At 39.7% G+C, this 26,152-nt stretch overlaps 1 protein-coding gene across 1 annotated transcript in view; it reads right to left on the minus strand.

The window, feature by feature from the left end:
* Window positions 1-752: 752 nt before the first annotated feature.
* LOC137277621 (protein Wnt-4-like) overlaps window positions 753-26,152 on the minus strand; it is a 34,437-nt gene continuing 9,037 nt past the window's right edge. The window contains exons 2-4 of the mRNA XM_067809437.1: window positions 8,364-8,620; window positions 4,998-5,266; window positions 753-4,396 (exon numbers count right to left, since the gene is read on the minus strand). Coding sequence (XP_067665538.1) covers window positions 3,935-4,396; window positions 4,998-5,266; window positions 8,364-8,620 — 988 coding nt within the window. The 3' untranslated portion in view covers window positions 753-3,934. The remainder of the gene's footprint in view (window positions 4,397-4,997; window positions 5,267-8,363; window positions 8,621-26,152) is intronic.

The raw sequence follows: 26,152 nt of genomic DNA on the forward strand, positions 1-26,152 counted from the left end.
AATCTTCTAATAGGTCAGTTAATCTTCTATCCGTCTTTTCTGTTAGTTCTACTAATGAAACATTTAAATGGGCACTTATGAAGATAGCAGAAAGATCACTGGTGCGGTTTTACCCATCTAGTAACGTGTTTTCTTGTTCACATCAACTTCGAAAACCATTCTCACCGTCATGTGAACACGTGCTTCGGCGCCATGACCCTTCTGGGCCCACCCTCTTTAACCCAGTCATGGTGTTGTGATAATATGTTAGAAAGAAGAAGGATAATACCATTTTTTAGAGAACTGCTTACAAGCAACAAGGAATTCCGGTTATATGTCTCGAGTGAATTGTTTGGGGGGTTTTTTGTACCTCGATGATGGATTTTAGACAAAGGGGGAGATAAACCGCCAGTGTCAGCTAGTTGCTGAAAGTCGCTTTTTAACCTAAATATTCGAGGTCAATCTTTGTTTACTCAAAAACATACTTTCTACAATATCATGCTTCTATAATGTAACGTCGGATTTATTTCAGTGAAAAAAAGACAGTTTCATGTACACTTGGATGCTGGAATATCAGTTCGTAAAATACTTCTTAAAAATAAATAATTATGTTCGTAGTATATAACTATGTCCAATATAAATAGCTATGTTGAAGTTACACTTTTTGAAACATCCCAGACTCAAACTGTGTATAAATAATCTCCACACACGTAAACATGATTCTTGAAGAATGAATAACGCAATGTATTGAAAGTAAACAACATAAAGAACACTTAAGATATTAATGTTTTAATTACAGTATTAAATTGGGAGAAAGCATACTGGTTTTCTCATAATGCCATATAAGTTAAAAACAAGATTTCTTCATAATATGTCATAAGAAAAGTTAAAACAGATTAATTTTAACAACATCGACCAGCTGACAAACTGAATATCCATACAGATGGTAAAGCAACGTATCCTTCATTTCGAACAAAATCCATTTCAGTATTCAGTATTTAGGAAAACACAATCAAAGATGTCTGTACTCATTCGTACAATGGCAACTTACATTGTTATCTGTAAATGTAATTCATGTACTACTGTGCCGGTAACCGCAGTAACAATAAAATATGTTTGTATTCATTCGTACAATGGCAACTTACATTGTTATCTGTAAATGTAATTCATGTACTATTGTGGCGGCAACTGTAGTAACAATAAAATATGTTTGTACATATTCGTACAATGACAAGTTGCGTGGTTATCATTCAGACATTCACTTACAATGTGGCGTTAACTGTACTAAAAGTAAATCTTTGAACAATTAGCTACATAGTACGAATAAAACTACTCATAAGCACAATATACACTAGAGTTCCAATCTTGACCAAATTTATACAGTGATTCAGATATGTACAAAATCATTACTTCATTTATAGGGTATGTCCAATCAAAGAAACAAATTCCTAAATCACAACAGTGAGTAAGTATCTTTCTTCCGCGTCTAGTAATAATTCAGCAATATCATTGCAGGCGATGCCCGTAACAGGCTTCACACAATGTGACAAATCAAACCTGGTTTTCGGGGTGCCACGCGAACGCTTAATCCACTTAGCTACTCCATCGCCTCTTAATCATAACAATGTGTGATCCACATGACTGGTCTCTTAGCACTAAGACTTGGGATCCCCATAACAAGTACACAGAATCACACGTAATATCGGAATGCACACTACTTTTGCAAGGCTTAGGATCGTGAAGACAATATTGTCCTATACCGCACTATATGGGTTAAACCTATGTTACTTTTGACAATAGTTACCGAAACGGGGCTAAATGATGTTAAGCTTAGTTTCATCTTGACAATATTTTCCTAAACGGTAATAAATTGTGTTGAGCTTAGTTTCATCTTGACAACATTTTCCTAAACGGTACTCTGGACAATAGCTACCCAAACAGGTACTTGATTGTGTTAAGTTTAGCATCCATACAAAGAGTTTATCTTTATGGTAAAACGAGAACCATGATCACACGATACACTTTCTTTCTGATACATATCATCTGTATATGCTACTGAAATATATTTTTAGTGTAAAACCTTTTACATGAATGTTAACGCTTAGATTTGTAAATTGATATCTAAAACAAGGTAATTAAAATATATATACAATCAGATTTGGGGAGCTGTGTATAAATATATCAGTGGTTTGGTTGAGGTTGCTGTGACATGAGACCACTGGATCAGATAACAAACAGCTGTGACTATAATGTTGATTACGCTAACCTGTTCCATTTCAAATAATTTACGATATCAAAGTCATTAAACAGGCAATATTATTGTGCCTGCTCGTTATAACCACACTTTGATTTAGTCACAGACCAAGTCATGTATACATACACTGTATAGTCTTGTTTCGTTTGTGCACGCACGTCAATAAGGTCTATATTGTATGGTAGTTACATTAAATTATGCATCATTCACAATTATTCAGTAGAGTATACATGCTTAGTTGTTGATACTTCATCATATTCACATCATTCTTGTAATAAGCCGCCTAAACACTGAAACTGTTCGAAGTAAAACGCATAGGACGCTTTATATATATTTCAGTCTTGTTGTGCAAAATTAAAAAGAATCATAATAACAAATTTGGAAATCCAATGATGTTGTTATTGCCATATATTCTTTGTCAGTTTAGTCCAAGGAGACAGCAACATATAAGAAACGTACAGGATGCAATTCACCCATCTTTTAACATGTCAGTCCAGAATGTAGTATATTATGTATACTTGAGTCAGTACAGAGTTTGTTTTAAAAAAATACTGAAACTTTATTTCGGTGTTTTTCCTGTTATTCAAGGTAAGAAATAAGTACATATCCAAACTACTGGGAAAATCTCAACAAGTGATATCATTGTGAAATGTTTATATGTTACAAACTACTATTACATACATATTGATCACTGATGTATTGCATGTATACATAATCTGAAGTATTTACGTCATATATAGACAATCATCAGTTACAAAATATTCTAATAAATTTGAGAACTTGACTAACTAGCAAAATTATTTTCACTTTTTATTTAGATTAATCCTGCAATACAACATCAAATACACATGGATACACGCCGATGTTCTCACATATCATCTAATGTCTACTTCGAGGTGTTATGGTGTATAGATAAAAGTGTTATTAATGGTATCTTGTCCATAAAAATTTATTTCATGCGGAAAACATCAATTTTCTTATTTCATTTGCGTTCGACAAAGCCCCACTTCAGGCATCAGCATTCCCCGAACCATGTTCCACTGCAGTAACTGTGGTGACAGTTGATGATAAAAAATATACCGAGCACCAGAATCATCAGCTATTACTTTAACTAAATGCAGCGGAGACTGTTGTCTGAGTCATGCCTTAGCAGTGTGGTCAAACTGGCCATCATACATCATGAAGTCTGGGAACCTTCTCGGAGGAAGGGGCTTGGTGTTATCCATTAGCCATAGTGTCGCTCCAGATAGGGTCACCTAGTCATTAGAAAGCGAACAGTACCAAGGTGGTCAGAACTCACAGAACCACGACACGAAGAAGACCGTGGGAGCGATCATGCAAATCCGAAGTGATTAAGGAAAACAAACAACCATTATTTCTGGAGACTGATTCTTGGAAACGTTTTCGCTGCTTGAAAGGTCCTAGCTCTGTTCAATTGTGAACTAACAAACTCCTGTTGGGAACAGTGGTCCTCATGATGAAGGTAGATCTACAACTATAATGCAGCCATTGGCAACGTCGACATCAGCTACAGTAACATTCTCCACCGTAACAATCGGGTGTGACCAACAGCAATACCGATGTCAGTTACAATAATGTATTTTGACAGTTGCAAAAGGTCCAGTGATTTGTAACATCGCTGTCAGTTACGGTAATGCATTTTGACAGTTACAATAGGTCCAGTGATCTGTAACATCGCTGTCAGTTACAGTAATGCATTTCAACAGTTCGTGTACATTTCTTACATACCACTCTGCAACACCAGTAAAATTTGCAGTCACAATCATCCCTCTCCTCCTTCACCAGTGTATAATAACCACGCCCACAACACATCAAACTGCACCCATCAACAGCGATGCTTGTCTTGTTGCACTTTCTGCCTCGAGTTCCTAAAGACCCAGATGCAGGATTAAAGTTACAGAAATCGGGGGACTCCTCTAAATATACAAGATCTCTCTTCGTAGGCCGTTTTTGGTTTTTATTGAGTCGTTTTAATTTCAGTCTGTTTCTGTCCACTCTGACTATACTTGCGCCATCAAAGCGCGCCTTGAGGGCTGAGCCTATTTTTCGAAAAGCCTTCATTTTTCTCCAACAGATTTTAACTGAACACGATCCGGAGACGCCATGACACTTGCAGATAAATTCCATGTTGTCCTTAATGGTCTGGAAGGGAAAGAAAATATTGTGTAAGAAATGTTAACGTGCCGTTGTGATGGACATCTCATATTCTGTCTTAGTATTAGGGTACACATAAACATCAAAACTATGTTTACTCGGAGTTTACAGTTTGACTACCATTGCTGTGCTTATGACCTGCCCAAAACGAACATCCTACTTGGTTTCGCTGGGTGGCCATTTTGTTTACCGGAAAAAATACCGGATTATTTTATCTGGAGTCATTGTTCTTACCTTACCTTACCTTCGAAAACAAATAGTACGTTATATAATATACTAGTATATGGACGTAAGTTGTCAAACCGTGATAAATAACATGGTTGTATTTTTAGAGCGAAATCCAGACGAAAATGTTGAAGACAGATCTGGGTCATGGTTCGCCTTTCCAAGAGGCCCAAAGTGGCAATAACTTAACCCACCCACTGACTCCATGTAGTTGCATCATAACCTAGATGAAGAATAAAATCATACGGTATTCGCAAATATGTTGATCGAAACTGTTACGTCATCTCAAACGGGACGACCTGTTCCAAACGTAATCGTTGTCGAGAGGAACATTGATCAGGTTGGCATTGTCCGTAATTCCTACCTTTCTCCCAGCACCGTTGTTCCAGACGTTCATCAGTCCAAAATCGTTTCTTTTCATTTCGTTAGAGTCCACAAACTCCTTCGAGAACCTCTGTCCATATCTGATGTTGTCGGAACATCCTCCCCACTCAAAGTTCCCGTCTGTGACCAGCTGACGGGTTTTCGTGTCACACCCACACTGGTCAAGCTGGCCCCGTGCGCAGGCGCGAGTGACGCTGTACATGACCCCGGCCGAAGATATAGCATAGATGTACGCTGTCTCGCGACTCTCTGAAACGAATACCAAAAATATCAAACACTGCATAATACTGAATCACTAAAACATAATGAAGCGACCACATCTACGTGAAATAATACCTCTTCCAAACATGGTGCCACTTCATGTCATTTTAAGAAGGGCGCCAAAACAATCTCTTTAAATCAGCCTACACCCACTTGCATTTGCGACGCTTTCTTTGAAGTGAGTGAGTTTAGTTTTACGCCGCACTCAGCAATATCCCTGCTATATGGCGGCGGCCTGTAAATAATCGAGTCTGGACCAGACAATCCAGTGATCAAAAGCATGAGCATCGATCTGCGCAATTGGGAACTGATGACAAGTGTCAGCGAGTCTGACCACCCGATCCCGTTAATCGCCTCTTACGACAAACAGAGTCGCCTTTTACGGCAAGCATGGGTGGCTAAAGGTCTAGAGTTGAAGAGTTAGAGTGTTTGAGTTTCTGAATCATTCAACATTAGAATTAGTTTATTTATCAATCGTTCAAGCTTGGTCTCATTACACATGTAACATGTCTGCAAATAATTCAGATGTAGTTTGAACATATATATCTTCCAGAGAAATTGTAAAGGTCAGACCACAGTGGTCCACACAGGGAAATGATACTAACATCTGTATCAGTGTCACCCATATATACCACGTATATAAGTCCTCTCAAGAGGATAATATTAAAATCGTGAATGTGTAAAGACTAGAGCGTTATCTCTGAATGCATATCATTTTGATAGTAAATTGAAAAGTAGCCCCAGTGGGATTAAGGACCTGAGGAAACCTGGACATGCTTTATTTAGAGCTTTATTTAGCACTGCAGAGAGGGCTAAGGCAGTAGGGAATATCTTGTGGTTCAGGGACTGTGCGACAGAATATTCCATGTATCAACTTGTGTCGGAAATATATTGTAAAGTGTTAATCAAGAGAAACGTACCTTGATGGAAAGTCGCAAAATAGTTCTCAGGGAACCCGATCGCGAATTGCCAATCATTACCAACGTTGGATCAAATTTTATTCCAACATTCATCGGTAGGATTGACCTAACTTCATATTATAAGATGACGGGAAAAACACGATTATAGCCTATTACAAGACATTTTGCAGATACATCGAAGGAGATGTATTGTCAAGACCCTACAGCCCTTAATGCCCATCCCATATCACCCCGCACCTGCACCCGACCACAGGTACAAGAATGTTCACTATCGCCTCCACATCCAATCACCATCTTTGAATAATTCTCCTCGTGTTTGACCCTTGCTACGGCTTTAACCGCTTGACTTAACTCAAACATGTGCATATTTTCCTTTCCCAGTGAGAATGAACGCTCAACTTAATTCACCTTTCCACCCAGCTAACTCGAATGCTAGCATACAGCTGTCCAAACAAACTGTGTTAATAAATCATGTTTGATGTTAAGAGACGCTACGGCTGTCTTTCAGAGATAATTAAACTGTCAAAACACCCAGATCAGCCCAGCTCGTCTTGTCCACTCCAGCCGATGTTTCTCGAGATGAAAAGCAGTTGTCGAAGATAGGTTATAAATGGCTGTTGTTAGGTACTGTTGCAGCGAAAACTGCATCAACATCTTCGGTAGGGGGCAACGAAAGACATGAATTTTCAACTCAAGCAGTATTCCGAAATTTGACTCAATATGTAAATATATAATTTTGAAAATGATCATTATTTTATTATTTCGCGTGTTTACTTTGCATGTCGCAATGAGACACATGGTTATGTCAAGCAATAGAACTCTGTGGTTCATAAATGGCATGAATGCCTATTGACACAGTAGGATGAGACGTATCTTGAATACATTTTCATCACAATATATACTGGATGCTGAATATCCTTTAGAACATTCACCCCTCCCGCCCCACCCCGTACATCGTCACTGTCACTGTTCAACAAATCTAATAAAATGAAAAAATAATCGATCCAATAATTCGATCCTGACTTGTTGAAAATACTGTTCTTTTTCCTGTTTCATATCACAGTGGAACAAATTGATGCTAAGTTAACGAAAAAGTACCAGTCAATTTTCAACTTGACAGTGATAAAGATTATACTTTTGTCGAGAACGGCCCTCGATAAATCAATGGACGTTAAACCCACACTGGCTATTGTCAAGCGCGACCGCCATTCAAATATCTACGCAGAGCGTGCCACATAACACAATTAGCTCTCGGTCTCCCAGTCAAACTTCATCTCATAACGAAGAGAAATGTCAAAACTTGGCACATCGTTGTTTGATACTGACAAGAACGAAAATTGTTTGCGCGACGTTATCGCGACGATCGCAACAACGCGGGGCGAAAGCTTACGTGGTTTCCTCGACGCTCGCAGGAAGAAACACTTCTCCCCCGCCCCTTGGCCCGGCCCCTTCCCCTTCCTTGGCACTTTTATGTGGGGATACGAGGAGATAAGACAATAGACAGATCCCTTGCCACTCGCCTAGCCTTGATTTCTAAACATGCAGAAGAGTGTTATCTTTTGACATTTCTTCTCAGAAGTATGACTTTCAGAGAGCTACGAGAACACTTTGAATCACAATAAACATTTCTCCTTCTAGTCGTGGAAACACCGAGCAGTTTGAATGGGATTATATCGTTTCTGTTTCTGTTTTAAATGAATCAATCAACACTTAATGCATATGATGGCCCACAGATAAACAGATCTAAATAAATACGTTACTCTCAGAGGACCGTGTTGTCACAACACTTATAGAAGATGGGATTCTATTTTCAAAACGATAACATTCGTGTGTTTCATGTGAAATGGGGCATATATCAGAATTATAAGTGGTTGGAATAAACACAAAAATGCAGTGATGATGAAAATAGAGCCGGCACTAGGATGGGACAGGTGTGATTTGTTCGCTCACAACAGACATCTGGATGAAGATAAAGAGAAAATGTCCTGGCATGGCCTATGCTGCCTTAAACCGAAAACATTGTTTAAATCGGTAGCACGCGTTATAATGTGGTGGAAACGTTTATTTCGTAAGGGCATTGCGGACGTTTTTTATGCAAGGGGGACTACTCTCATCACATAGGCGTGCAAAATAGTGGATTTTTTAAACATTTTCTTTCAACTCACTTGTGCTCAGAACTTGCCCAAAGACGTTGGTGGTGTTGAAGGTGGAGCAGTTCCAACGACGATCTTTAAATTGAAATTGACATTCTTCAATGCCAACATTGGCTCCCTCGTGTATGACGTCAATAAGTTTCTCCTCCTGGTCGCAGAGTTTTTGCTGCTTCGGTGCCAAGAACTGCAGGTTGGCACATCTCTTCCTGACTGGCACCTCTTGTAGTTCCTCAAGCAGAGTCTGGTAAGAACTCGTCATGCCAAGATACCTGGAATACAGAGTTCCACAGTGAAGCCAGCGATACTGTAGGGTTTTTAAGGGTTCTGAGCCTCTATAGAGATTCATGTTTGTAGGTACGGATGTAACAAAAAGTTCAGTCTTTCTGTTATATTCCGTCGGGTCAGCTCAGTGAGAATGTCTGGAGACAGATATTATATTTGATTTGGTCAAATTAAAAACAACAACCATGACTAGTTCCGATTATGTTGCGAGAGCTGGAACAATAAAAAAAATACTAGTCTCTTACATATTTTACATGACAGACATAGTCCTATATGGGAATCACACTTCCTCAACTGTAAATCATTTCCCTATCTAAATAAAAGCAGTAGACTCCTTTCTAGAAGTGATCACAAGCTCCATCGTCCACTGCAGCTGTCGACTCCACCTACTGCTGTCAAGAGCATACACTTATGTATCACTGTCAAGTAGTGATGATGTTTGCGACAAGGAATTTGATACTGACCAATCGGACCGGTCACAAATACACACGGAGGACAGTCAGCTGTTCACCATCAAAACAGTACAAGATATCGTACCAGTGAAACAAAGGTTATTGGATTTCGGTATTCAGTATTTTTCGATACTGATGAGACAAATCAGGAAATGTCCTTCATATGTACTGAGGCATCTAATGGTGTAACCTTGGTAAAAATGAATTTGACGCTAGCAGTTATAACGCTGGAAATTATAGTATTACGGTTATTTCAGTTATACAGTACTGAGACTACAGCTTTGGGTCTTGTATGTCGCAAGTTTTGTCACGTCCAATTTTGTATTTGCAATAACTTATGTGTGTATTGTAAAGCAAGGTGCATTTCATGATGTTGTGCGTTGCTAATTACATAAAACGATAAGAAAAATACCGTATTTAATTATTATGCATTATTGTGTTCATAGAACAGCTCTAAAGCACGTAGCACGTAGATATTTCCAAAAGACATCCAAAACCCTAGGAATCCATGAAGCTCGAGCTTATGAAGTCAACTCAATGTCTTTTCTATTATAAATAAGAAGCATATGTGTGAAAATAGCAAACGTGAAAACAATCTCTCCCTAACTATTCCTAATATGGCTGAAATGCTAACTGGTTTTACTAACGTGTTCTTATGTACGTCTCTGAGATGTTATCGGCATATTTAATAACATGATATGCTGTAAACTTAATTAATGTCACAGTGTTATCAGTAATTACGTGTTTATCCTGTTTTCGTCACTTACACAGAGATATCTATTTGGTAGTTACAAAAATAACGTCATCACTTCGCTGTGCCCTACCTTCTTGCTTCTAGCAAGCCCATCCTGCACTTGGAGATATGTCATGTGTGTTTCATGCCAGTACATGCGAACAGATTATATATCGGTACGTAATAGGAAGATGGCATATTTACGGCTTTTGACATTCTCTCAAGTCACACGCTCAATGTGCATCCGAACCTTGTCTTGGCAATTTTATTGGTGAACATGGCCAGTAACAACGACCGTGTGATTAATTTCCAGCAACCATGGAAATGATGCAAAACTCGAACAAGACAACTGTCACAATGAATCCACAGCAAGGTCCCCGAGACAGGTTGTGTTACAATACAGTACTCAGAAACTATGATCTCTATGTGCCCTGAACACAGAGGCATTCTTCTGTGGGCAACATATTTGATGGCGCTACCGTGAACCAGATTAGCAAGCAACGATGGCTTTGACCTTATTTGACCTTGTGTATCCCCGAGGATATCGTTTTAAATGCACATTGAACAGGTTTTGATTTTGTTTTGTGATGATCGAGAGATAGTGGAATCATCCTATCTGCCCAGAACATTTCATTTGCAGAGGAAGTCTTATCTTTTTCGGGGTCTGACGGCTGACCTGAAATGTTTAAGGTGTAGAAGCTTCTCAAAGGTTAAGAGGATGTTAATGCAAGGCGAGATAAAGACACCTGAACCGAGATATCCACCAATGCTGGAGTCATGTCATGAAGTTATCACATGGATATATTTCTAACAGGTTCATTCCGATAACAAATAAGTAATAGCAAGGTTTGATTGTGCAGATTACTCCGCAACAGAGCCCTTCTACAGGCCGCATTCCTTCCCCGGTATTGACCAGAAGTTGATGCGACCAGACAATGTAATCCCAGTAAATCCTGCCTTGCGGAGCACGGCACCTTTGATGTGAGGCTCGAGAGATATAATTTCACCTTCTCCTCACCTAATCCAATTTGTTTCAGACAACAGTATGCTCTCTGGAGTCTGTCACCAGAGCAATTCCATTTCAGTGAACATACCTCTAGCAAATTTCCACATTTTGACACTTATCTCCAAACGTATCTTTGCAATACGTTTAAATTGTTTCTTACACACCTCGGAGTTCAATTAAATATGTTAGAAAATACGAAACAACATAATTAAAAGCATTTCTGGTTGGTCGTTTCAAAATGAAATGGAGAAACCACCAGATTCTAAATAAGATTGATCGCTGCCGTTAATTTAACTTCGGCTGACGGGACAAAACTGCCTAGTCATTAGTATTTGTTATTTTAATGTTTCTTTTAATTTTCATGATGCTGTCACATTAGGAAATTAAAACTTCGACCATTAAATGCGAGAACGTCATACAAAAATGTGAAAGCATCTGTGCAAAACACTAATAGGAAATTACAACTCTGAGAATTCCGAGACAACGTTCCCATGCATCCCAAGACGCATGGTAGCAATGCATCGCCCTGTGGTTTATGGTTAAGCAGATATAGCCATAAATGGTCTACAGCTGACGTCTTTCATGATCCAGCGGGCTCAGTGTGCATCTCATGTTATGTCTCTTCTACCTGGTGGGAAGATAACGCCCTATAATCCCCACTCGACAGCTCGCTACAGCATATAACACTAGCAAGTCTCTAGTCGCCACTATCAGACAAGACATCGAGGACCTATATGACTCTCGTCTCATCCCCTTCTTCAGCGTCTTGTGATGATGGATGGGGACTTGTCCCTGGACTACAGCATATAACACTAGCAAGTCTCTAGTCGCCACTATCAGACAAGACATCGAGGACCTATATGACTCTCGTCTCATCCCCTTCTTCAGCGTCTTGTGATGATGGATGGGGACTTGTCCCTGGACCACAGCATGATTGATAGCAGGTGTGATAGGGCTTGACGTGGGTATTATGAACAGGTTTTAACTTTTTATGCAAATGCTTCTTGTGGGTACTTGACAAGTGTAAGGAAATACCTGTAGTCGTTTAACGAAATGGGTGAGATGTGTCAAAAAAATAGCCGCTTGGGTGATTCGTGACGACAGCAGCCGAGATGTAGATGACACGATAGCCTCTGGATAGGTTATGACTATAGTGTCATAATTACACAGATAGCATCAAAATCATAACACGTGAATTGTCATACCCCCCAAGCACGATACAATGTTATCTCATACCGCTAAAGCTATATCTTCGATGTGAAGCTTTGTAGTTGGATATGAGAAATAAGTTGAAGGATTCCAGGGTTAGTTTTCATGGGTGGCGTAGTAATCAGTGAAACATCACAACGAACTCTGTTTGATTCAACTAGAAAATAATCTTTCACAAAAGAAGTCCATACCGAAACCCCGAAACGACAGTCAGTTAAACCACATACCGCCATACGGCTTATATTCACCGGATGTCTCAACTTTCGCAAATGACATGCGCAGTGCTATCTGAGCATCGTCTTTACCTGCCCAGATGCTGAAGATACCAAAGATACGTTAATGATAGTATTCCATCTTACAACAACGCAGGCATAATGATTACCTATGGGAGTCCTCTAGTTTTTTCTGGCATATTGACAACCCCAGATGGTGTCATTTTTCAGCCCTGTTCATCCCAGCTGTCATACTAGGAGATATAATCACATGCTTCATAATTGCAGTTGGACGATGGATTTCAGTACCGAATCTCTCGAGACAAAAAACATGTGACTATGACACCCAATGTTTTTCACACTTGTCTTGTCGCAAACTCTCCCATTAATCACGCGTTTTATTAAAGTTATCGTCCGTAGAAGCATGTTCTTGCCATAGTTTATGTCGCTTCCGGAGGAACATATGTTAGAAATGCATCATCCAGCTTAAGAAGAAATAGTCATATTGGTGTACTGTATAAAACGCTAATCACTTTTTTGGCCTCGGTTTTGCTATTTACGACCTTGTTAACCTGATTTAGATCACGATCAAGGCTCGTTATTAAATATACATTATCACATTATTATGGAAAGGGATTTGTTGCTTTCTATATAGAATACGCAGTGGAGGGTTAATCGTTTTCTAGGTTTTAAACACATCCTCTATTCGCTCACTATGAATAACAGAGTGTGAACTAAGTGACATAAAACGAAATACAATGCGCTGGAGAGTCTTATCCGCAGAAAAACAACAGTTCAAAAGTGTAGATGCTTGTGTGCAGAATAAGTACGAAAGAAGACGCTGCGTACCTTTGGATCAAACCCACTGATGAAATCAGATAATCTGACACCGACTTAACATGAGAAATGTTACCACGATGGTAACTATAAACCCATATCTCTGCATATATTAAAAATGAAACAATTCGAGACCACCGACGATGCGTAACATGGATTATGGAGACCACCTGACAACTGTTTTTACACGAACACAATACCGACACCACTATCCCACCCTGACACTCTCATCAAAAGCATTCTTGTATTAAACTGGTAAGTCGATTGGCCTTGCTCTATACCAAGGTCTGTTAAGTTAAGCGAGAGGGTATATTGAATTACCGCAGATGAGCATTCTAAAACGTGAAAGAATCCTCGGGTAAGTATTGAAGTTAAGTTCTGGCAAATTTAGTCGTTTCTAAGACTCTGGTATTTGGTGCTGGCTTAACATGTGAACTTTGGTAGCACCAGTGGTTCTGAGCCTGTCTGCTAGAAGTCTGTAAATAACTTCAGAGAGTCTGTAGACGCGCTCGATACGGCCGTGACAATGCACACCGACTGCCTATTTACACACGGAAAAAGAGTCCCCAGGGCACGATTTCTAAAACGGATTGATGATTAAAGGAAATGTGGGTGTTAATGAAATTAATGCAAGTCCCCCGGTTTATGTAATTCACGTAGGGGATATCTGCTTGAAGCACGCAGCCAAGCATCTTTGACTGTGAACAAATGCACGAGTACAATCTGACTGATTAATGGGATGTTCCACGTGTGGAACCGCCATGTTTTCACGCCATTACAGTGTAACACTATTTAACGCTTGGTCTGTTTCTATTTATTCTGACGGCGGGAGACAGACTTGTCAGCGCAAAGACGTGATTTGCCTAGATGGTCATCATAAATACCAATTAATTACAGTTTTACCACTCTCTATTTCATGAATACGTTTCCCTGTTCGATCAACCTCACCCTTTGTTTAGTAGTACAGTGAGAATTCTTCCTTTGCCTAGTTTGATACAAACTTACAAAGGGTTCCAATAACTGATGGATAAAACTTCCGACAGCTGATGGAAGAAGATTGTTAGATGGATGGATGGATGGACTTGTAGATGGAAGGATGGATGGACAGATGGGCACATGGGTGGATGGACAGATTAGTAGACGGGTGGATGGAAATAGAGAATGCGTTGATGGCAGTTTGAAAAGTATTATCCCGTTATCACGACGGAGACACACATATGGCCTTCGACGTTTCGATCAAGCGTTAAGCTTACTGGGCTACCTTTATGAGGAATTGTAAACGGGGAAAGAAGGCAGGGAGAAGTAGAAAGATATGCATTCCTCCTTACTTATACATTTTATAATTACGTTGAACATCGACATCCTATTGTAGTGACAATCTGACACAACGAAACAACAATGCCAATTTCACATGCATTTTCAAACACGTAAATGACATCCGTCGTTATCCTGGCACCTGCAACTCAACACTCCCATTTGAAACATGATTTCTCAGCACAGAAACAAGAGGCTTTCATATCATGACCCCTGACCCCTCACGTGCACCTTATCCCAGCATGCGTCTTACAGAATGGCAGCGTGATTGGCGGGAGAATCCGAAGGCATGGACACAATACTTCATAATAAGCTTTCGGAAAGAAGCCGACACCACAGTAGACGAAGGCCCCAGTGTGCGGATAGATTTACCCTCTTGATCAACTTGCCAGGGCGTGAACAGCGTTCATGAGAGAGGACGGGGTGAACACCCCCTTAAAGATTGATTGCCTCAACATCCAGATGAGGCAGTGTTTGTCTGGCTCTCTACGAGCTTGTAAACATTTTTGTGATAAACTGTGCCGAGATTACAGCATACCGGGGCAGGTATAATTCAATCCTGACACCACTTGTGAGGTTGTAGTGCAGTTTGTTGCACCAGATATCTACAAATTTGTAAAAGCGACTAAACACTTTCCATTTTCATAAATAAACTCTGCTAAGCTGATTTCATTTAACAATTTCGACAATTGCGTGGCCGTGTTTTAAGCAATCGTTATCAAATAGTGATGATACCAGGTGTATATGAACATAAATTAACCCATCGATGCACATGGAAAGGCATTAAATAATCCATGTGGAAAGACGCAGGAATGTATAGGCTAAAAGTCGCCAATGGCATCAGGCATAATTTTATTTGCTAATTACGAAATGTTGGTCGGTAAGTCTGTTGTTTTACGCCGCACGCTGCAATATTCAAGCGCTGTGCCGGCGGTCTAACAATCGAGTAGGAACAGATAACGTGTCAACCAAGACAACGAGCTTCACCACCGGATCTCGTTAATCGCCCCTTGCGAAAAATTTGGAAATGTTCATCAGCTACTTTGATTGTTACAGCCTTGATTTAATACTTAAGTACTTTTTGAGCAAGCGTCATATGACGCTCTTTGGTATTTCCTCAGAAAACCTCCTGTGTTCTGACATGTAGACAACAAAAGCAGAAAGTCCTGGAATGTTACCAAACATGGCGTGAAAGCCTTCTCGTGAAGCAGTGATGTGGTCAGTTTAATTGTCGTTTTAAATCTGAATGCTTGCGTCTGCTGTTTCCTGCTCAGCCGTTATATTAGTGATAAGAAATTGGTTCTTCGACCAATCTATCCATGTCTGTCTGTGCAGTCGTAAGGGTTTTGTGGAGTGTTGAATCCAGTACAAATGAAGAATGGACAGGTCCCTCTGTTGAGTGCATGGTTTGGCGGATAACTTCGTAAGTAAAGCTACTAGACTTACACTAGTCATTTTCGGATGTGTCACTTCTACCACGGCCGCGGGTTATAAATGCGTGAGAAAGAAACCATTGAACTCAACTCATTTAAGCTGTTTTAACAAATAATGTTGTCAGTGGTGTCATGACAAGATTTGAACCGAACACCTTCGTGTGTCATTTGTGAAACTGTAATATTCCCTCTGCGTCGGTGGGAGAGACTATCGCTGTATGGACGAGCTTAGTCCACATTCATGGGACTGCCAGTTGTCCTTAGTCTAGCACCCTGTACTCACATGAATGAAGGGACCTAACTCATATCGTAGAACAGCACCCCCGTATTCACCATGTCGCCATGAATGTACGAACAGTGTACTACAACAAAAGGCATGCAATTGAACCCATAAAGCCATATTGCTTTAAATCCTCATTTATCTCACGTAAATTGTTATAAGAGAAGCCAGTGGTTACCTTACACGACTATGTTCTGCTCACATGATAGATCGACCAGAGTAGCATGTCTGGCGCGACGGGGACAGCAAGGAAGGATATTCACAGATAGGGGTCGTGCAGGGAGAGCACCTGATCCCTAACCCCGCTACCTGATCTCTCGTAATTCACTTGGTCCTTGAATCACAACACCAAAGTCAGGACTGTGTCTACACAAAGCACCATAGGGGCATCGTGAGTAGGGTGGGTTGAACGCCAAATTGTTTCAGTAATTACATGGCACTACATGTACCTTGATGTGTAAAGGGCGGCTCAGAATTACTGCAAGAAACACAGACGATATATATATTATTATGAGATGAATATTAACAGACAAAATATATTTTATATGCCGTAAGAATCTAAATGAGAGAGTTTCCATTGTATGATACAGATTTATATCATAATTATGAATCGTGAATTAAAATATATTCCAATCTTAACTTTCACATCTGGTCTTATCATTCGCTAAGTCTTGGGTAACACGGCATAAATGGTTCCAGTACAAGACGAAGACAGTTCATGTAAAGAAAATTCCTATTAGCTCTAACAGAGTAATCTTTTGTGTGGTTACATTATTACCACATGTCATTGTATAATTTTTATCGCAATGTTCACTGAAGTATAGACAAACGTTTCCTGAATTTCAAATTTCGATGGATTCGTTTTGCGCATCTAATGTCGTTTTCAAGCACAACAACATGAGAATCTATTTGGAAACTTTGCCACTACAGAACAAAGAAGTCGTATATTCATAAAACAATAGTCCTCATTCTTCATTTACCCAACTTCTAGAATTCCAATCAAAGAAACTAACTATTAAAGCCGCTAAGTAAATGTATTCTGATAGGTATTGACAGTTGCAACTAAATGGCCATAACACTAACAGCTTCATAACGTCTTATTGAGACAGAATAATAATAATCCACACATCAAGTGGAGCTAGTTAAATCCCCATAGTAATTTTTAGATTCACTGATAGGCAACCTTCCATGATTCATGGACTGTGTACAGGTAGTCCAAGCTTGGAGATTACCCTACAATTAGCTAGGAATGTCGGTGTACCGGGTAGGGCAACAAGCGTAAGATCCCCAAGCCACAACGTTATAGTAAGCTTAGATCTGTAGATGCGGCATACCTAATAACACCTTCGGAATCAACTGCCCGGAAACGTACAAAGAATACAGTAAATTGAGACGGGTACTAGAGTATTAGAGATACTTTATGGAGTGCTGGTATTCGGAGTACTACAAGGGCATTGAGACAAGGTTTTAAGAGCCTCATGGAGAATAAAGGTTAGGGTATTGGGTTCCTGGTGTAGCCATATAGGTCTTACAAGCACAACGTGGGTTACAGGTGTCACGATTACACACCAGGTGGGAACTGTCTCTGGGATACACTTTAAGAATTACAGCTTTTGTAAATCTAATTGGACGTGTTATGCTAACAACCCTGACTGGCATCTTGACCAACTATTACTGCTCCATCGTATATTCAGATAGCTCAGGTTGTCAGGATATACGGTGGAGAAACAGGCATGGAGAAGGCAAGGTCGTTAGTATGTCGACAGTTAAGATGTGTATACTGATACTAAGGGGCCTTACTTTCGTATCCAAGTGGGTATAGTGACATTTTCAAGACTAGATTTAGTAGACTGTAGCTCTAACGTCACATGTCCAAAACGCAACGCTAAATATACTAGTACCCTCCAATATATTGGATGCATTCGTTGACAGAATATAATTCCACCGATTGAAGACATTGATGAAGTCAAAATCATCAATACTAGTAGTTGTAGCGTACCGTCACAAAAATAGTTTAGAACTGACAATGTGCTTTGCGTTCAATGATAAATCCTAATAATATTCATATCAATCAATGTGCAAAATATATCTAGTAAGATATTCTTGGTGGAAACGTGTTTCAGTGCATTGTCGGAATCATTGTTATTACCCCTTCCATCCAGACTTGTCTGTAATGTAACTAAATGCAATAAATGAAACAAGAGTCTCCCGTTTGACTGTGTCTCCTGTTCAATGTAAAATGGAGTTGTTGTGTGTGTTTCAGAGACGAAGCTATAGTGTTAGGTTTCAGATTCATGACACTCTGTAGATTTTCGGCGGCAAGCCAGCTATTGAGGCTTCAGCTTAAGCTGTGAGTGGACTCTCCGTTGTCCAAAGTGGCTCTAATCGTAGGTCACTCACTAACTGGTAGATGGTTCCATAAGCATATCTGACCTACTGATTGTGTCACCGTAGTCTAAAAGGTTCATCCTGCCACATCTGGCCAGCTACCGTCCATCGAACTGTTATAATGATGCTCTCACTCACGCATGCTCGGAGGACAGGACATAATTTCCAGTGTCATTGGGCTTATCGGTAACTCTACTAATTATATTCTAACCACATCACGAAGTGCACGCATCCCATAAACTCTAAGTCCCATAGCGATCTAAAACATCAAAACAGATAGACAGGGCTAATTAATCAATTGTAAATCTACTAACGGTAGTAAAACACTGTGTTAAAATTTAGCATTACCAATTAAATCATCATTGACTCCTCTGAACAGCGTAAAGCGTAAAACTATAGGTGAGCTAATTGGATAGGAGGGTCGTTATGGTAACTGCAGGTGTAGGCAAGCAGGAAGATAACACAGCCATGAGAGACCGCTGTAATTGAAGGCTAGACAATTTGGCGAAATGGTCTGTGTTTCTTTCTGACATAATCACGAAGATCTAATCACAGCGGCATGGATGGTGGTGCTACAGTTTCATTGTGACATTAAGACGCATTCCTCATACAAGAATCCTATAAACTTAAGCTCTACAATATACACAGTCGCATGCATTTGAAAACTTTTATGACGGGCTTTTGCGAAAGATCACTCGGAGAATATCGGATGCCACGCATGTAGAAACTCGATATGAAAGCTCCGATTGAAGAAAAATAGTCCGGTTGGAGAGTCTCTGCGAAGTATGTGCCACACAATTAATTACATTGTACCACTGGTAAGGGTAATAATGAAAGAGCAGATAACAGGACGAGAATAGGTGAAGGCATTATCGGGGCAGATGTTTGTCAGCCTGTATACAGCCGACTAAATCACGTCATACCTCACGAGACACATCACAAATCAGGGACGTCCAACGGTAATTAACAATCACAAAAAGCATCAAAAACTACAACACAGATTGCATATACCAATGGTTCTTCATCACGGCATAAGTAAGGTATAATACTGGACCTTATATTCTATTTACTGTAACAAGAAAGGTCACATAAATACCATTTCTTGGTACAATTTCGTTCACGTAAATAACACAATGCGATGTTCGTATATCCAAGAACAGTAACAGAGAAAAACACATGTGAATACGTATCATGCAGAACTGTGACAGAAGTATACTCTTCAAAAAACGGGGAACTGTACTTTCAATGTACGATTGTCGAAATTGGGAGATATATGCGATTGAATCAATGTTGATACAATAATAATGGATGTTTTGAGAATGCATTACCACATAGATTTCATTCAAAGCAAAGCTATTCGTTCAGTTACCTCCCATGTCAGTTGACTGGAGCACGGCATGAAACTATCAGGGTTACATTAGTGTGTGATCTGACCCTGAAAACCATGACCATGCTCAGATGCAAGAAATTATCGGAAAATATGGTCTACAGTGATTTATTCACCTGCCTGAAAACAGTCAAGCTTCATAATGACCCTCCATGCACGTGTAGGAGGCTCCCATGTTGTGCACGTGCTTCCCATGCATTGTGTTGCGTGTGGTTATAACGAGAAATGATGCTGCATACACAAAATGAATGTCATTGTAACGTTCTTCAATACGTTTTCATTCCACCAGACTTCAAAGTTCAGGTTCCTCTACACTTTTTTGAAGAGTATATACACCCAAGGTATATCATGGACGTTAGTTGTAAAGTTACCAGTACTGCAATAACATGACAGGGATAAAGTGAGTGTTTATTGTTTTATACCGTATTTAACAATTCAAGTCACATAACAAAGGAGATTGTAGATATGGGTATCACACACTGTAATAATGGAATCGAACCTCATTCTGGTGTGACGAACGATTGCTCTGACCACATGGCAACCATTTTGGGTGCTAGTCCGGTCTTTCATATTTTGTTCGTGATTGTGTACAGGGTGTCAGCTCCACACGGGGGCTCCTGACGGGACGGAGGATGCCATTTACTACCATTTACTAACATACCAGCACAGACATGGGGAAACAGAAACGAATAATACATGAATGGACAAATCCGGTAGTGGAGCCCACGTTGAGCAGATCGGATCCTTGGTCAAAATCGACACTCTGCGCAACGAATATACGCAACTGAGCCACCCATACATGGCGAAAAACCACAGATACACATCGTTCTGCATAGCCATAATAAAAATAAAACACGGCATGTCGAAACCACTCATCTTCCTAGCTCCCAAAACAGAAATGTTACTACGCTGGGCTGAAAACATGTTAGAGATGTCTTAATTGCGTCAAGTTAATTAAAACACACCGTTGTTGCCATGAGTAATTTGGTTTAGAATCCTTGAACTGCTAACGCCACACTGTAAGGGAACAATCTTAACACCTCGAAGATCGTTACCCAGTCACGTCACGTGACTTGAACGTCTGGGTTTACGTCATGGGTATTGCGTTTTCATCTGTTGTCAAATTAGTGTCAAAATCATTTAGAGTTATCTCCCGTGAGGTACTCTCCTTTCACGTTGGCACGTTGAGGTGATAAATTGCTTCTGCTATCTTTCCGTACAGCGAATTCTAGTTCAAGTTCATTTTCCTTTCCGGTTCGTATCGGCATTGTTTTACGGCAGATTTCTCTCACTGTGTGGCACTCCGCCATTGTTCCACTCGTCACGTGAACCGAAAGCCATGTTGTATCGCCTGTGTGCCGAATTAACACTGTTTCGTTATTGCCATACCACAGATTCTAACACCTGCCAAACATACTTGTTTCCAATTCCACATATCCAAAGCATAGACTTACTGATGAGAGTTCCGCATGGTAGACATATCATGTCGCCGTGTCAGATACAGAGACAAGACTTTGCATATCTTCATAACTATATAATTGGCCTGTACCTATTCTCGTAAAACAGAACCTTGTTTAGTTTTTGCAGTCTAATGCTAATTAAAAGCAAATCGTGCTGTCTTTTCTTCTTCGACACATGTCATCGACACATGCCCAGGACGTACGGAAGAGAGGTTTTATGGACGTCAATTTCTATACTATGAGGAACACAGCGTTTTCTTAGTATATCCTTACTCCTGCATCAGCTGAATACAGGAAAAAATAAGGATATACTCTGAAGCGTTGTGTGCCTCATAATAAAGAAATGTACATACATAAAACACTCTTCCATATATGTAGCACTTCTAAATGCCATTCACAGAAATGTCCATAACGGCAAAGCTAATACATTGCTCTGTATAAAACACACACAGAATGTAATATGTCTTTTCAAACAAACGGGCATTCCGATGAATCTCTCACAATAAGCTCTGTATGAATTGAAATATTTGGAAAGCAAAAATTCCTTTCCATTTTCACTGCCTATATAAAGCTATGTATATCTGACCTGAGTACGAAGGCTCCGCTTCTTCACTTAACACCGGAGCTTTGGCTATACACACACAGTGCTGTGATGGCTCTGCTCACACTCCAAAGCTCCAATTGATGCTTTGTAGCAACCAGTGATTAGATTGTCACTTAAAGTTTCGTTTTGCGATAAATTTTCATTTCTTTAGGAAATGTATTCGTATATTATCTTGCATATGATAATTAAATATTTGGTTTAGAATTAACTCAAATGGTTCAGTACAAGCTGTAAAATACCACAACAAACATGAGCTGTTGGAAGTATTGCAAGGCATGTCTCCTACTGTGGCATTCAAGTTTCAAACAGTGTGCATGCATAAGTGTACGAGTGACGGCTCTGTCAAATTAACCCATACGGATATTACCTGTCGGATGGTATTGTGAAGTGAAAATTGCTGATTGTTCCGTAAATCCTCTGCAAGCAAAAAGGTAAGAAGGGCCATGCATGTGCGATTATGTACAAACATCAGTTTCGACTTTACAATGCCCTTCTAACAGAGTGCTTGTGAATGAAAAACAGGAAAATATATGATATATTGATACTGGGGAATGAGCAATTCTGTAATTTGGTGATAATAGGAAAGCGTTTCACTATACTCCACAGGTGGGATGTACAAGGTGTATTTACCTTGCGTCTCTGTGTACGCCCGACGATGTAACGCCCGATTTTGTACGTATTAGCATGTAATTGAATTCTTTCCCTCCATCTGTGAGGGTATTGTGTACGGGGGCAGGGGCAGGGGCAGCGCTGTACAGAACTCTAGGGTATGGATGTTTAGATAGTATGAACCCAATATTCACAGTCTTTCAAAATTCACAAGAACGTAAGTGATAGAGCTGGTGGTATTTGACACCGTTGGGAAGGCAAGTTTTCAATCTATTCGGGCTGGTTAAAGTGTAAAGACTATGTCCAGGGAACAATGGCCGTTCCCCCAGACACCTGCCGTGACGTCCGGGAGAGTAGTTCCTACCCTGAGGTATGACAAGGGGGAGATCTCAAAACCATTCCTGTCGACCATGCCATGCCAACAGTTGCTAACATACTACAGCCTTCACAAAAATGTTATGTTCCTTCATGTTTGGCTGGACTATAAGTGTCCCTGTTTTCTAGGGGGACACAAATTACTCGCAGATTTCCGTTCCTAGGTACTTCAGATCCTAGAATAACGCCTAGTCGCAGAATATACACAATATTGAGAGAAACAAATAAACCCATTTCAATTGAAAAGGAACTTAGTGAATTTGGAGATTTGGGCTGGGGAAATCTAGACTTTAGGATTCAAGTATTGCAGGAAGGGTTTGGCAGCAGGGAATGTAATGGGGAAAGTAATGTGATTCAGGCTGTGACCCCGGAACACCAGTTAGGATCCTAGTTGAACTAAAGTCATACCTCAGTGTCATAGTCACCAAAGACCTGTCTTACATTAAGCTGAAATACCAATCACAACGACATTAAACCAAACCCTATCACTCACTTACACGTACAAAATACACGTACGTTTCTGTCTACCTTAGTTCTTTATTTAAGATTGAATAATTCCGTATATTAGTTTTGAAACGACCCGAAAGCTGAAGATCAGTGACTAGTCAGATGAGTGGACAAAGACGTTAGCCTGGTTTCAATGGTGCCATGGTTGACGTCAAGCACAGCCGCAGCTGAAGAGCACTCAAGCCAGTATCAAGAGGCACTTATTTTGATAGGCGCTGTTAAGCCAGGATACATTTTCATTCCGATAGCCATATCAAACCTACCTGTTAATCACAGTCCGTATCGTGTTATTCATTATCATTATTATACTAATTATTATTTCTGTTAAAAGGTGTACTGTATAATGTGAAACATGTGAAACATGTGAATAGTGTCATTGGCTGTCTTCTAAATACCTCCCAAAATAAATCGACATAAACATATTTTCTAGAATCGTAAAAATGAATATGTTTGATTTGGTATACATGTACTGCGACTGTGACACGACTCATAAACCAAGCTGCCATATATTAAACGAACCACGACATGGGGTTCAAACTAATCAAATTCAGTAGCTAGAATTGCTCTCAAATTATCTATTTCAACCAGATGTTCACACAAACCTCGTCGAAAACCTTAATTCTTCTAAGAGGTTTAATATTTGCAGTTTAAACAAACGCTTATGAGTAATTACCGTTATCAGAGTTTTTACGCTCTCTTCAGCGCCGAGCGCACTTAATGAAGTTGAGAGTGTATATAGCCGCTGTGAGGTGTATATACAAGTTCCCAACAGTGACCACATTGACCCACACTGCCTGAGAGTGTTTACATCGATATCTGGGAGTATTTACCCCCGATAAACTAAACAGATAGCATGGCGAATGAAAATAGAAGGATGAACATCACCATGACAGACATTTCATTTCTATTCATGAACAACGAAGACCTATCTGCATTTGTTATAGAAATAGCTTGGTATATTTTTATTCCAGTGATTGTACATGTTTGTAAGTTATATTTGGATAGCTGCTGAATTTGTGGGCAAATTCCATGCGATCGCTGTTAAGGGAAACAGGAAAGTGGATGCACAGCGTGTATAAATATGTAGAACGTATAATCGCGTTTCCCATCAAATACACGTATTTCTGTTTGGGTGGAAAATGGAGACTGGTTATTCTCTAGTGCTGAGTTTTAAGACGTTTTTATACATTATTTAAGATGAGCTCTAGGATAAGTCCATCTGTACACATATACATTTACATGACTAGTCTTTAATAATTGATATTATAAAAAAAAACATTTGTTTATTTTGAAAAACCTATTCAGCATGTACTTTTTAATTGATATTATGAAAACATATGTTTACTTTGAAAAATCTATTCAGCATATATACACATGGTAGGAAATGTTCACAATCTGCCATGTCAATTGTACTGTTTCTTAATGACAGTGCGTTGACTATGAATTGTCATGCGTTTGTATGCGTAATTCTACTCTTACTGAGCAGCATGTAACACGTGATGAAAATATGTAAGTAAAACAAAGCTAATAACACAGCTATTAGCGGCGCTATAGCACTATCAAGTATAAGACTTTTACATTTCTTGATACGTACTATTTTATGCATCTAATGACTACTACATTAAAATATCATACACTACACAAAACAATATGTTATTCTCCGATCCGTTCATTCTCAACTACACGGCTTTCTACGTCCAACTGAATCTTTTTCGATGGAACTTCGTGACTGGTCATTCTCTGACACTGACGTCGTGCATTTAAAACGTGTAATTTGCAGCTACTTACACTTTAAGGCACATTTTTGTTTTGCTTGACGTATTAGCTCAAGTGCATCCTATGTGACCGATACGTAATGATCACAACTTGGTCTCTTTTCACGAAGCAACCTTTTCCTAAGGTTAACCTTAACTCTCATTCTTTAACATTGTCCTAAAGTTACCCTAGTGACTTACGATCACCTTAGTGCCTTGTGAAAAGAGGCGCAGGTAGCTCGTTCAGTCATGTCGAGTGATTCATGATATAGCAGCTCTTGTCATGACGTCATGGGGTGATCTCGGGTGAGGGAAGGGCTAAACAAAGGTATGGTAAGACAGTGATCAAAGCTCCTACACCCTAGGCTTAACCTCTCAACACTTGGGTCACGCAGCGCTCCATATCTTATGAAGCAGGTATAACCTGCGTTCTTGCCTGTACATAATATGAAACGTAAGGTTAACAAATACCTGTTTGATACAAATGCCCCAAAACGTAGTAACGTATTGAAATACTTCACCAAAACATGTCACGTGAAGTACATACAAGTGTTCGCCTGGAAACCACTGGCGTTTAATGCATAAAATTAAACAAATATATCCTATGGTAACAACAGTATTTGAGGTCACGTGCCATACTCTCTGACCAGTGGCTATGGCCTGTTTATTAACCGATAATAACAGTTAAGGCATATCTCATTCAAGTGCTGGGCTACTTCATCGTTCAGCACCCTACTTATAGATAACTGCCACCGGGGATTTACCTTGAACCGTAAAAAGACAAACAAGAACTCTCTTTTGCAATGTAAATATGGGTCTGTTCTGACATCTCTTAAATCTAGTTACTCCCTGTGCACCCACGGAGTTTTCTTAATGAAGATTTATGCTTTTTGTGCGTTGCTATTGGAAAGAAGAACCCACCTAAATCAATACAATATTTGTATACAAGAGAGTAGTAT

This window comes from Haliotis asinina, chromosome 3 (assembly GCF_037392515.1).
Source record: "Haliotis asinina isolate JCU_RB_2024 chromosome 3, JCU_Hal_asi_v2, whole genome shotgun sequence".
Lineage (NCBI taxonomy): Eukaryota > Metazoa > Mollusca > Gastropoda > Lepetellida > Haliotidae > Haliotis > Haliotis asinina.